General features: G+C 36.3%; 1 protein-coding gene across 1 annotated transcript; it reads right to left on the bottom strand.

The window, feature by feature from the left end:
- Positions 1-2019: 2019 nt before the first annotated feature.
- Positions 2020-4984, bottom strand: LOC121325236 (cytochrome b5-like). The gene is made up of 5 exons (XM_041267627.1): positions 4610-4984; positions 3341-3469; positions 3124-3147; positions 2794-2828; positions 2020-2486 (listed from the first exon to the last, which is right to left on the bottom strand). Exons 1-5 carry the CDS (start codon positions 4757-4759, stop codon positions 2396-2398), a joined length of 429 nt encoding a protein of 142 aa, XP_041123561.1. The 5' UTR covers positions 4760-4984; the 3' UTR covers positions 2020-2395.
- Positions 4985-14237: the final 9253 nt, after the last annotated feature.

The following is a 14237-nucleotide window of genomic DNA, read 5'->3' as shown; positions in this document are numbered from 1 at the left end:
GAGTAATTGTTATTTTACCAGTTAATTTTTAATGTTTTTCATAAAAAAAAGAAAATATATTTTAATATAGTAAAGAAAAAAAACTGAGGTTACTTTCCTAATTTTATGACTTTGAACAGGTTTACAAATAAAATATTTAAAACTTATGTTAACATATGGAACACTATTTAAATATATGAATTTGACAATAACTTAATTTATTATTAATGACAAGCTCATAAAAGAATATAGGCAAATCAACACATAAGAGAAACAGAAAGAGAATACAGACCTGCTATTTTCCACTTGAAAAATACATCAATCTTGTCATATAGATGTGCATTTGGGTGATTTCATACATTCATGTTTTTGCCCAGGGGACCAGAAGTGAATTCTAATAATGTTCAAAGATTATCAAACAGTGTCAGATCCCAACAGCTGACCTAAAATGTATAATCATGAATGTCAGTAAATCTACCCTGGTTAAAAAAAAAAAACTCCAGGAGGTATGATAATGTGTATATCATTTAAAATTAGACTCCAGTTTCTTTAAGAAAAAAGTTACTTATTTTTTGCATGATCGGTTTTGTTGCACTTTTGTTTTAAAATGAAAACCGCATTTCGTGAGCATGTACAGATCACAGTTCTACATATACCAACAACAACAAAAAAGGCAGTTTTTATTCTGAAAGTCTTTTTTTTTTTTTTTTCAATCAGTGTTCGTGCTTTGCTGGCTGTTTAAGAGCCCACTGGTTTTTGCCATTCTCTTAACCAAAATGGTTGAACAGCCCCAATATAATATATACATCCAATGCAATTGCATGTTACAACAATGTACACTGATTAAACATTTATGTACAAATTTTATTATTTAATAATTTATTATAATTATATATAATATATATATATATATTATATATATATATATATATATATATATATATATATTTTTAACAAGTGTGTAAAAACTCCTTAGACAAGACCTGTGCTGGGACACGACCCCCAAATATGGGTTTATAATGTGTTTACAAAAAACTGTACATAAAGCGTGTGTTTTTTTACAAAGATAAGTGATGTTTACTGTTTTACCGGAACGCCAGAATAAATGTGCAAGAGCGGTTAAAACACCGCTGTAAAAAAAAGGTTCTTTTTTTTTCCGTTTACTTTTTCTCGACACTCTATATATATATATATATATAATATTATAGATATATATCATATATATCTATAGATAATATATTATATTTTGGTGTTAGTATACCAGTTGTCACAAACAATCTGTTGCCAATTTCCAAAGTCAAAGTTTTGGGATTTGCGTGACAAACCAGATTATGTGCACGCACCCTTAGTGATTTCTATGGAAAGCCAAAAATGTGTTGTGCTGCTTTAGAGACATCCAGAATCTCACAGGATTGAAATGCCTCGCTAAACATTACCCACCTTCCTAAAAATGTTGTGTAGTGACTTTTATATAGACTGTATATATTATGTGTTTTGTTGTGACTTATGTGGAATATAATAAATGAGAACCAAAACAATGAGCCCCCCCCTCCCCCCTTCATTTTACAAATCCATTTCCAGGTTTTGTTTTATTTGAAGTGCTTAGTTAAATTTTAGTTTTCATTTGCTTGTTCAGCTACAAAAAGGCACAAGTAAACCTCATGTTATTACTTTATGAAAACGTGTCGACGGCCACTGGTTTATTGTGGGGAAAAAAAGCAATGGCAGGGAATGAAAAAAATAAATAAAACACATTGTCAGCTTTATGTACTATTTATTTTGGGAATAAACAAAACAAGGTTGAACTTGAACTGCTATTTGACATGCTTTGTTTTGTAGTTAATTCACTGGGGTAAAGTAAGTGCTACACAACGTATTCTTTACTCCTGGGATATTTTTCTATTTTAACACGTTGCATATATTAAGGTTTTGCTGTAAAATAAAGACACACACACACACACAGGGGCCGCCTGCTGCTATGCTGTCTCTGCCTGCATTCAGAGCAATAATGGTTTTTATTACTTTTTGAAAAACAAAACGAATATCCGAGCAAACATTTAAATTATAAGCGAATATCCGAACATGAAAATCCTGTGTTCGTCCCAGCACTAATAAAAATACCACTGTCTACAAAATACCATACTTGTAAAAGACTGCTTGCACATTGCAAGTACTGTAATGGGGAAAGAGAATACGCTAGACAGATAGAACAATCCTGAAATCACTGCTCCAGGTAGGATGCGGTGGACAGAAGGCTATGCCAGTGGGAGTAAACTTGCAAATGACTGTAGTGTGAACTAGAAGTGGGAGCCCCCACCCTACATATATTCCCTGCTGGGAGTGAGGCGAAGGGTCTTCTGTCCAAGATTTCATGGCCTGTAGATAGGCAGAGCTGGATGAGAAGACATGAGGGAGCTCAAGATGAATTCCTATCCAGGGTGTAATAATGGTACATCAGGCCCATAACAACAGCAGCAACAGCTGGGATGAGCCAGTTAGTCCACATTCTGAAGTAAAGCAGAAAAAAAAATGTATTTAAAAATGTGTAGATTTAGAGATGTCTGCCTTTTAGTGATTGTTTTGCTCCATTAGAAGCGCAAGTCACCAAGAAGCACTACAAATTATCAGTCCTTAATACTGGGAGTTTATAAATGTGTACAGTTTGTTGCTGTAGTTGACTGTGGCTTATATAAACTTGCCTTTGAGTAAAAAAAAAAACAAAAAAAAAAAACACACACATGCATTACTATTATGGCCTATCTACTATCGAACTCTTCCTTAAAAATCAAATACAAATGCTGTTGCTGCGGTTACCTGGATTGGCTTGAGGAAGTGGTGATTAAGACATCCTACAAAGAGAAGAAATGGGGGTTAAATGAGGACACAGACAAAACATGTGTTTTTAACATTAGAGCACAATGCAAAAGAAAACTGAATTGTTTCACCAGGGTCAAAAAGTAGGACTTTGCAGATTAATCAGATCTGACTTTTGCTTCTTGTTGCAAGGGAAAAAGATCTGCAAATGTAATACTGTGTATTTTCACTGGGTGTCTCCACATGCAGGCCAAGAACCCATAAGAAATGTACTTCTGTCAGTTAATTTTATATTCAGAAGTCCAGTTTAGCCTCTTCTGGCTCGCTTACCTTTGAACTGTCCTTCCGATCATCCTACAAGAAAAATAAACAAATAAAAAAAATGAATTGTCATACCTATTTAATACAACTGTAATACACATGACAATGTTAATTTTATCAATATATATTTAAATGTGCACCCCATGTATGATGTGGAAGACTACACTTCTTGTCTAACACTGTCAGGGTACACACATGAAACAAATATGCAGACTCAAGACTGTACCGGATGTAATTCTCCAATGAAATATTGTTTCAGCATCTCTCTGGCGTCGGTGGAGTGGCCAACATCTTCAAAATTTTCCGTGGCATCTGTCGCAGCCTGTTCCAGCAATACCTCCTCCCCTCCCGGGTGCTACAGGGACACAGACAGACCAACTTACTCGAGGAAATAGGATTTAAAATCGCTTTACTAACATTTTGTTATAGCTGGCTAACGGAACTCAAATTAATGTGTTAACTTAAACGCAAGGCATTCCACCAGGATTACGTCCACTCTGATATTTTCATCAGCTACAGATGAATGGTTTGCAATAGCCATTTTCTTCTGCCAACATAAATTACCTGAGCAACAGGTTTGTCAGGTTTTTAACCAGACAATAACACAGTTCTTCAATAAATAGCAAGGTGACCATATGGCTCTGTGTTTAGTGGGGCAGTTTGGGATAGTTCAGGCTTTTCAACTCACAACCCAGTGCATTCTGGTAAGCGTAGGCCTGTTTATTAAAAGGTAAGAATGGTACCTGAGACAGGTAAAACGAACCAGAATGCATTGCGTTGCGAGTTGAAAAGCTTGAACTATCCCAAACTGTCCCGCTGAACACGAAGCCATATGGTACCCTTTATTATTTATTCAATTAGTTTTCAGTATAATGTTACAGGCTTATAATTGTCTATACCTCTATGCAGTCACTGTACATAACCCCAGTCAAAACATGAACCTCAAAACATTTGAGCAGAGTGCAGTAATGAATGGTTTAATCCACCTGTCTAGCGTGCTGCACACTGTCTTCCTAATAATTTTATTCAAATAATTGCCCTAACATAACCTGCTTAACTTGTGTTAAACGTTTTGTTGTATAAACCAGGCCTTCTCAAACTCGGTGCTGGTGACCCTCTGTGGCTGCTGGTTTTCGTCCAACCGAGCTCTCAATTACTTAACTAGACCCTTAATTGAACTGATAATTTGCTTAATTAGACCTTTTTACTTGTTTTCCCGCTCTTGAACAATTGCATATTTCAAGTTCGCTATAACATTTGATAAGTAACTTGAGCAAATTAATTAAGCAAATTATCAGTTCAATTACGGGTCTAGTTTAAGTAATTGAGAGCGCGGTTGGAATGAAAACCAGCAGCCACAAGGGGGGTCCCCAGGACCGAGTTTGAGGAGCCCTGGTATAAATTAACGCGTCGTCCTTTTAGGGTAAGGAAATAAATTAGTCCGGGCTTTTTTCCTAAATCCTGAGTTAAGAAACATTTCCTAAATCGGACTTACCTCTTCCAGAAAGCTGGTGATATCGTATACTTTATCGTGGATTATGATCCAGACATCTTTGCTCGAACTGTGTCGATTTATTTCCTCTAGTGTGTAATATTTAACCGTAGACTCTGAGTTTATCACCTCTATGTTTTTTCCTTCTTTCATTGTTTTTCAATGAGAAATTATATGTACAGACAACAGAATATGTTCAACATCCGTACCACACACCAGCTTTCCGTTCTACAAAGCAAGCACGTTTGGTTTCCCCTCCCGGAAGCCGTACCACTCTATCATCTGACTCGTCGCGTGGATTGTACAGCCCATTACAATACAAGTGGTGTGGATCCCAGCCAATCGAAACTTTAATCTTACATTAACAATGACGAGGCTGGAGTTGGCTTCTTATTTAGACTTTGATCTGCTCCAAACTGAATGATTGGCTTTGTAGGTAAGAGGTTAAATCACGTCTGGCTGCTAATGTCTCCGTGGATATTTAGTTGGGCAGCGCCTAAACAATATTCATTTGTTTGGTGACATATACATGCGCCTTGTTTGTCAGCTGATTTGACCCTGAAATCAGTGTTGGGCTGAGGAAAAAATAAATGAATATTGTTTAGGAGCTGCCCCTCTATAATTATCCACAGGGAAAGCAGCAGCACAACGTGATTTAACCCCTTAAATACAAAGTCGATCATTCAGTTGGTAATAGATCAAAGTCTGAATAAGAAGCCAACGTCTGCCTTAACAATTACGCGTTCTGCTGTCGGGGAACATGATTGACCAATTAAAACGGTTTACACGACCAACCCAAACGATAAGTGGTTGATATAAAAAAAAAAATATACTGTGTTTTTGTTTAATTTTAAATAATAATAATTTATCATCAGAACACAAATTAAATTTCTGTCTAGGTATGCAACACACCTATGTGTGAATTTCAGTTACAAAACCGTGAGAGGGGGTACTAAACGCCAAATAATTTAAAAAAAAGGCATAATAACTTCTAATATGACAGTGCTTTTCAACCTCAAAACTCTTGTTATTGCAGCAGAAGTCCATCAGAGTGCACACTTGAACTACATTTATTATCACTGTCATGTTAAAATAGACTGACACTGTTTTTTATTGTTTTGCCTAATGAATTGACTTTAGGTTAAACTATTTTTTTTCTGCCACAAAGCTGTAAATTCACTTCCTGTGTTACACTTAATAGGATCCCACCTGAGCCATACACACTGTGCTGTCTGTAGAAAATTTTGTGGAGCCATGAGAGGCCCTATTACCCGTGACACACAGAAAATGTACTTATTGTGTTTTGTTTCAGGATTATTGCAGTGAAAATAAAGTCTTGGAAATTAAAAGCCCCCCCCCCCCCCCCCCCCCCCCCCAAAAAAAAAAAACAAAACAAAAACAAAACGTTGAGTGCTAGTAACCAGCAGTCTATGTAGAAAATCACTACTGTATTTTTCATGAGTAAAATCCATAAACAGTGTCATATATCCTTGCTGTCACTTAATCATAACAGGCATGACAGACCTGACTAAAGGTGGTTGAAAGCATGTATTTGGTTGGCAGGTGCTTCCAAATCCATAACTGCACAAATAACGAAAAAGTGATGCCTCTAAGGGCTGAATAAGAACTTACCATCACATTCCTTGATGGATTTAGAGACCACTGAGATAAAAGCTGGTTATTATAACTGTCCAGACATAATGTGCAACATATATTGCATATATTATATATATATTATAGTGTTGTATTCAGCCATGAGGCACTTTAAACTTGTTCCTATATTAATGAAGTATAATGTTTTCCATGCTTCAGTGCATTAGTATACAAATCATTAAGTTCTATTGAAAGTGGATCAAGCGTTTCTTCACACGCCGCTAGTCTTCTTTTGATTATCTCGATAAAGCAGAATTACGTGTTTTTAAACATCGCATTAGTAAAGCTTTCCTGCGCTGAGCAAAGAATCCAATTAGGGCCAGCTTTCCGTGGTGTGCTGACAGGGTTACAATCTATCACACTGCTCTGGTCTTCATTAGTGCTGTGCATGATGAGCCCATGCCACAATTAGATAAAGCTACTTGTGTTTTTTGTGTTCTGTGCACATACATTGAATTAGCTGCCATAGCAGGGTAATTGTTCTTTTGCCTTTCTGGCAGCAGATTGTTTACTGCTCTCTTAAAGAAGCATAAATTAAGGAAAATATAACCAGGAGCAAAACAACACTTCAAAATAAGCGTGTGTGTGTATGTGTGTTGCATATGAGTGGAAAGTTTTCTGTGTGCATTACAATAACACCCTCAAGAGAATGGGATTGTGTGAATATAATAGGTGACCATTTTTTTTTTAACCATTCCCAGGAGAGGTTCTATTTCATTAAAGGCTTTGTTGTCATGGTTAGATGAAATGCATGTGTTACACTTCTCATTTACATATAACTTAAGTCACAAGTTAAATGCATTTGGGGTCTCAACCTAGTCCTTAGTCAATGGCTTGTCAATATCATAAAACCAAACTTTTAATACATCGATTGTTGATTATTAATTTGATTATTAAAAATGGTAGCTGATTGTACCTCAATAAAACCACTCCACAATTCTGCATGGTGTTCCACAATTGAAACATCACTGATGTTTAATGTATAATCTAATGCAGTACCATATCAGTACTGTACTGTCAAATTAGCCATCCAATGCCATTATTGGTAATGCTGTAGTTTGCTAATGGTTTCACTTAGGTTTCTTTAGGATAACATAGTGTGATTATAAGATAAATAACCAGAGTTACTGTTTTCAGTAGTATGAGGCAGGGTAGGATATTGCTCAATACAGAAATCAAAAAAGTGGGATTTTATTATACCAATAATTTACTTGCAACACCTATAAACTGATATTTTGAGCAAAGGTTGTTAATGGGACCCTTGTAAATGTGTAAAAGCATTTTTTTTTATGATGACTGTAGGTTTAGGTTTTCAATACCTGGCTGTTAACGTACTTTCCTGAATACCCTTATTGTGTCCAATTGCTTTGTGTCTGTGTGTGTTTGTGCACCTGATTCAATGCCCTGCTCACAGTAGGATATCATGTAAATTGTACCCTTCAGGCATTGGATGCTGAGAGAGTGACATTCACAGGTAATTGCATTCTGTTTCCTCTGCCTGAGCTCACACACTCCAGTTTAAATATCATGCGGCTGCATTACTACACCTGGTTTAAAGTTAACAATAATGTTCATTAATACGTCTCAAATCTATAGCTGTATTCCTCCTAAAATGCTGACAACAAGCGACACCCCAGCCTCGACTTTCATAACTCATATTCCCTGTGGTGTGCCTGAGCAGCAGCCACTTCATCCAGACTGTAAATCTGAATTATTTCTGGCCTGCAAGACTGCAGACCGGGAGATTCCAGTCAAGATCCAGCTACTTTTGGTACAAGAATGTGTGAAATTTGAAACAATTTTCCAAACATTTAGCCAGCAATGCCAACAACAATCAGTATTTGCTATTTTATATAAAATCTGTTTATTATTCCATGTATTATCTTTTTAACCTTTTCTCCTACATGAAGAATTTGACTAAGAAACTACTTACCACTAGCGACGGATCTGTCACATTGTCAGTGGTTGTACCCTGAAAATTCATGTGGGGAGTAACAATCTTCATTTCACATAAACAGTGGAGTCCTATTGCTGTACAATGAGGCAGGAACAGCCCTACTAGTCTAACGGCTAGCTCTCTGTCCCAGTGACCCACCCCAGCCATTGCACTATTCATGAAGAAACATATCACTTATATTTGAGCATCAAAAGAAACTGGTCACTCATATTTGGATAAAATTCACTAGATGTAATTGAAAAATGACAAACTCTGTTTTAGAGCAGGTGCAATGACTTTTTATTGTGCTGATTAACAACAGACATCATGAAGATGCTGCAAAATGATCTGTCGATCTTGGGCGGATGTTGTGACTCTTGGTCTCCCAGTTCGTAGTCATTGACAGTGTCTGGTTATACTATCTCAGCAGGTTTTTAATTGCTGGCTGTGAGCACCCCAGACGGCGAGCCACAGTACGCTGCCCTAGTCCAGACTCTAACATGCAGATTGTATGAAGGCGCTGCAATCTTGACAGACGTGGCATATTGTTTTTTTTTTTTTTTTGTTTCTGTGATTTTCTTTATTGCTTTTATTCAAGCTTACAATTCAGTAGCTGAAATCACTCCATATCCAGTGTCCAATCAACTCTCACTAATTATGTGATTAAGTGCATATGCTTCAGTCATAGTCACTCAAGCGTGTCATGGTCAAGGATGAACGATCGAGTGATTAAAAAGAAACCAAAAACATTTCACCAATGTCTATCATTTATATACCTTATTTTTTTCTAAAATAAATGTGTTATAATAGGGATAAGTTTATTTTGATGCTCGGTGTATATGCAACATACTGATATATTTATTAAACATAACTCCCAGAAAAAATAGTATATTTAAAATTGAATATGAATTTCCCTGTTGTGAAAGTCAGTTACGCTGACAGTCCTCTGGTAGTCAGTTTCAATAGACAGAGTACAATATGGCACAAGGGAGATATTGAAAGCATTGAATGTTAAGAGTGAACTTTCATTAGATTGAGGTGATGAAATAACATTGCCCATGCTAATAATTTCATCTCCAGAATGTTTCATAGGGTTTTTTTTCCTACACAGTTCTTAGAACTGAAGATCTGAGGGGCAAAATCACAACCTTTCTTCTATGAAGCAGCTACTGATTAAAGATCAGGCCAGAGCTCTGGGGGCTTATCTACATGATATAATGAGCAGAAAGACAGTTATCTGGCTGCTGTTGATTTGTCCCTGTGAAACTGAAAATCCAAACTGTTCCAAGCACTTTGTGAATAAACGACTTATTCCACATTTTCATCTAGCAGATAAAACCAGCTTGGAAAACTCAAACTGATCTCATTCCAATATGAAACTGGAGCCACAGTCTGCAATCTGTAATGTAATCTTTAAGCAGATATTATACAAAGTCAACGATCACATGTATTTATCATGCTTTTGTATATTGCTATTTATAAAAAATTCACAAACCTCCAATATTTCCCTGACAGTATAACATATTCACAGCCTTCATGTTCGGACTAATCATTTTCTTCCAGCCTCCACAATCCTAACTAGGACCGACAGGGTACCAACTGGAATCAATTAAATGGAAACGAACGAGTCTGAATTCACATCACTTCCAAGAGAATCCCAGTTGCAGCTAGAAACGTTATATGCACGTAGCAGATTGGGTGCCACTTTGGAATGAAAGTGTAAAAATATATTACAGCAGGTTTTATGAATTTCAATTCATTATTAACCTTACAGAAAACAATATATTGGAATATATTTAAAAATGTATGACAAATGGAAGGTATCTGCCCTTTACTTTCACTGGGATGCCAGAACAGTACAAGCAAACGTCACAAAGTCTCCCATTTACGGCACAACATGCCATTGAATGAGAGGAAGCAGCACATAGCTGGTCTTGTATAAAAATCACAAAAGAAATAGAATTTCAAAAAGATTTGAAGCAGCCAAAACAAGCTACATCTTTGTTTGGGACTGGCTTTAGTAGCACAGCAGTTTTACTGCAGTAGCAACCAGGTATCTTCCTTTTTAGAGAGAGGTTGCAGTTCCACCAGTGTGTTCATCATCAGAGCCAGCAGTTCTAGAAAGGAAATGATCCTCCTGAGCTGTGATATTTTGTTAGTGCTGTTTCCAGTCCCAGCCAAACTTTTCCTCAGCCTCTGCAGTTAAATTACATAACTGTACTAAGCCAACATTATTATGTTCTTGCGCTGCCCAATTTCATAGTTAAATGGACCCTTCAGTCAAGCCTATCTCCAGCATGGAAGAGTGTGTTGCTGTTTCCTTAGCACCAATCTGTATCACCCCTGTTGAAATGGAAAGCCCTATCTGACATACATTTTAATAATCATTTAAAAAATACTATCTATCTGCTAATTAAGGACCCTTACCATACCATCAATGGCAATGAAATACTTCTCTACTATTGGGGCCGTTCTACTAGCACTAGAACAGTTAGAATGATATGATCATGGCAACGGTAGAATGGTTCCACAGTGGTAACATGTTCATATCTGAACAATGCTATAATCCATTACAGCTTCATGGTGCTTCTGAATAAGGGCCATACTTTATAAAAATCCTTTTTGTTGGCAATGCTGTGGTCTGTAATGGTTGTGGTAGGTGTTTCGACTTTCTACTGAAAGAAACAGGTAGACAGCTATTTTGGATAATGCCTTCATCGGGGTAGAGCAAGGGACTTCATATTATACAGTCATACAAGGCTAGGAATATGGTTTATAATATAATATAATATAATATACCAGTTCCCTAGCCTTGTAGACTTCATCCCATATATTTAGTTTATTTAGTTTTACTTGTTATAGTTTAAATGGTGCTATATATTGTTATATAAGATATTATATATATAAAATTAATGATCTAAAGTAGTCACAAGTTTTTTTGTAAATGTAAAATATATATTATATATATAAAATATATAGATATATATATATATATATATATTATACCACAAAAAATTTTAACTCCCACGGTCTACCACTTGGTCTACAAAATCGATGTTATGATAACATGGTCGAGTTGAATAAAAACAATCCAAGGTAAGATATAATTGTGTCTTTATGTTACCTTTAAAAATGTTGTTGTTGTAGTTGTTGTTGTATAAATAGGTATGTGTAATGCCTGACTAGGCCGAAACGAAGGTGAAACAAAACTGTAAAAACTCACTTATGTAACTTTCACCAAACCTGGGTATTTGTAGGTATAAACCAGAAGAGAAGGCTGAAGTCAAACATCATTTTAACTCAAACATGCTCGGCAGCTGCCTGCTGTGTGGGAGCTCTGAGTAATGAAAGGGTTCTCACATGTTACAACCAGGTACTCAATTCCTGTGATAACGAGATGAAAAAGGTTGGTCACCACCACGACCACTGGGAGACTGAATTCAACAGCAATGAAACAAACCATTCTCTTTAATGGAATAACAGCTGAGTCGCTTTACCACTGCTACCTGCAGGCTGAAAGAACATTTACACTCATGAATAATTGATGGTGCTTTCAGCACTAAAGACTGACTGGCAAAGGGGTTGATGATCAAAAGACTTTCAAGAATTAATCTCTTCAAACACTGACAATATGTTTTATTTTTTTTTTCAAAAAACATTTTTACTTTTTCCCCTAAATCTTTTCTCTCTCCCGATTCAGTAACACAGCAGGGGGACTAAGTTCCAGATCGAAACTTTGAAAAGCAACATCTAATTTGTGCAATAATCATTTCAAACCACTAGATGAAGCTAGCCTTATAGTGAAGCCGTGGTGCTTGCTGGGTAAAAAAAAGTGAACCAAAAAAACAAATAAACAAAAAAAAACCCAAAACAAAAAAACAAACAATTAGAACATAATTGATCCAGGTTGCCTGACCCTTTACACCCACTATATACAGATTTTTAATTAAAAGAACCATCCTCCAGTATAACTTGTGGATTTCACCTCCTAATTGAGGAGGTGTCTAGATAATGACGCCAACCAAACACATTTTTTGTCTCTAATTGCCGAAACAGAGCAGCTTCAATAGGAAACAATGCTGCTTCGTCCTTGGTAAACATTTGTCGATTCAATCTGGACGCAGTTTAATAATATACAATACATTTTTAATGATGAGAAATCAGTCTTCTATTAAATGCCTGCCAGGGATTAAAAACTGGCAACTGCGTGTACGTGAATATTCTAGTCTCTGCAACTGTACAAACAAATGCTTATAACCCAGACTAAACCTTCAAATGAAGTCTTTTTTTTTTTTTTGCTGCCTTTCATTTTATTATGTTTGCAATCAAGAGTGTTTTTAATGCAATTACTCAAATGTTGCATGATGTTTTCACTGTGATTTAGGTGAAGCTTATATTTCATGCCATAATGGGATATATTTTAATTGGATTCCGTGATTTGTAGTCACATTCCATTATGTCTGTAAGGAACTATGTGTGGGTGTGGGGTCAGGCTGTGGAGTCCTGTTACCTGTAACATACACTATTGTGGTAGGATAAAGCATGGGAAATTGCCCCTCCCCCCTTTACTCTATAATATTTGACATTGACTGTAACATTGCACACATATAAAAACAACCATCTTAAAACAAAGGGATTGTTCACGCAAAAGATGATCAAAAATCTGCAGGACAGTCTGAGTCACATCAGCTTTTTTTCTTTAACTTAATGCTTTTAAAACCTATTCCATACCCTTTAAAAGTTTACCTTAGACATTTTCCTATACATTTCGCCATGGTAAGACTATGCATTTACGATCGTTTACCACTTTTGGCCATACTTCTCCATGCTTTACAATGCTTACCCATGCCGTACCGTGCTATGGCCTACTAAACATTTTACAAAATATTTTTTAAATTCTTATAGGTGCTACAGAGTTCAAACTGCAGCCTAGTTCATCTCAATGCCTGCAAGTGAGTTGCATGAGAATCAGTATTTGCTACTCTATGTTTTGCTTCTTCAACAAGCAGGTATGACTAGAACACAAAGAACAAGAGGATTTTTTTCCAGTTTTTGACTGCTTTTTCTCCTAATCTGTCAACACATAGTAACAATTTGATGTTAGACTAGAGAGAATAGCATTCAAACAATTTGGATATTTGTGGCAATACGCTAGTTTTCCCATTAAGTTCTATACCTATATTGAGAGTAACTATAGATGTTCAATGCTTTTTTAAAGGTATAATCAGATATGGTTTATAGGATTATACAGTGTTATAGTGCTATGGTATCATCACAGGCATTAGTATGTGAACCTCTAAGTGAATCATTAGCAGAAGCTGTATATTTAACAGTTATTTAGTGATTATATTGATATTCTTCATAGACAATTTACAAACCACAAAGCAGAGGACTCCAGAGGCAGGAGGGAAAGAGGTTCATTTCTGCATGTTCCCAAACATTGGTGTGAGTATATGTTTTTCATCCTAGCATCCCTTCATTATCACCTTTATCTTCAGTGATCTGGCTGAATAGAACACTACCACAAATATCAAATGTCACTTCTAACTATCCTCAGACTATTTCAAGAGTCACATCTAATTCAGATAATTTTTTGAGAGATACATTCAAGCATCATTGTTCCTGTCTCGACCTTTAAAAAGCCTACTTTTTTCTCTCTGTCAGAATCTAGCCGCAAATAAATGATTAACCTTTTGACTTTGTTTAGCATACCGATGTGTGACTTTGTTTACTGCCAATCAGGAAGATTTACACAGACACATGCGAAAGACTCCCAGAGCTAAAACAAGCAAGTCAGTAACATACACTCCCTGCCACAACTGTTAATTCAAAGCCCAGGGCTGAGTTCAGGAGATACTTGGGTCAGAATGAAGGGGTAGCTCCCTGCAAAGACCTCTGAGCACATATCCTCTAAAAGCCTCCTCATTTCCCAGGTGCAGCTCAAATTGATATTTAGACAGCAAGAACTACCACGTATTACCTTCAACAGTAAGGTGCTATAATTACATTTCCCTTTTTTAATAATTGTTCAATTTCATTGCT

This window comes from Polyodon spathula, chromosome 13 (genome assembly GCF_017654505.1).
Source record: "Polyodon spathula isolate WHYD16114869_AA chromosome 13, ASM1765450v1, whole genome shotgun sequence".
NCBI classification, from domain to species: domain Eukaryota; kingdom Metazoa; phylum Chordata; class Actinopteri; order Acipenseriformes; family Polyodontidae; genus Polyodon; species Polyodon spathula.
The sequence above is the reverse complement of the archived record's forward strand: the minus strand, read 5'-3'. Positions and strand labels throughout refer to the sequence as shown.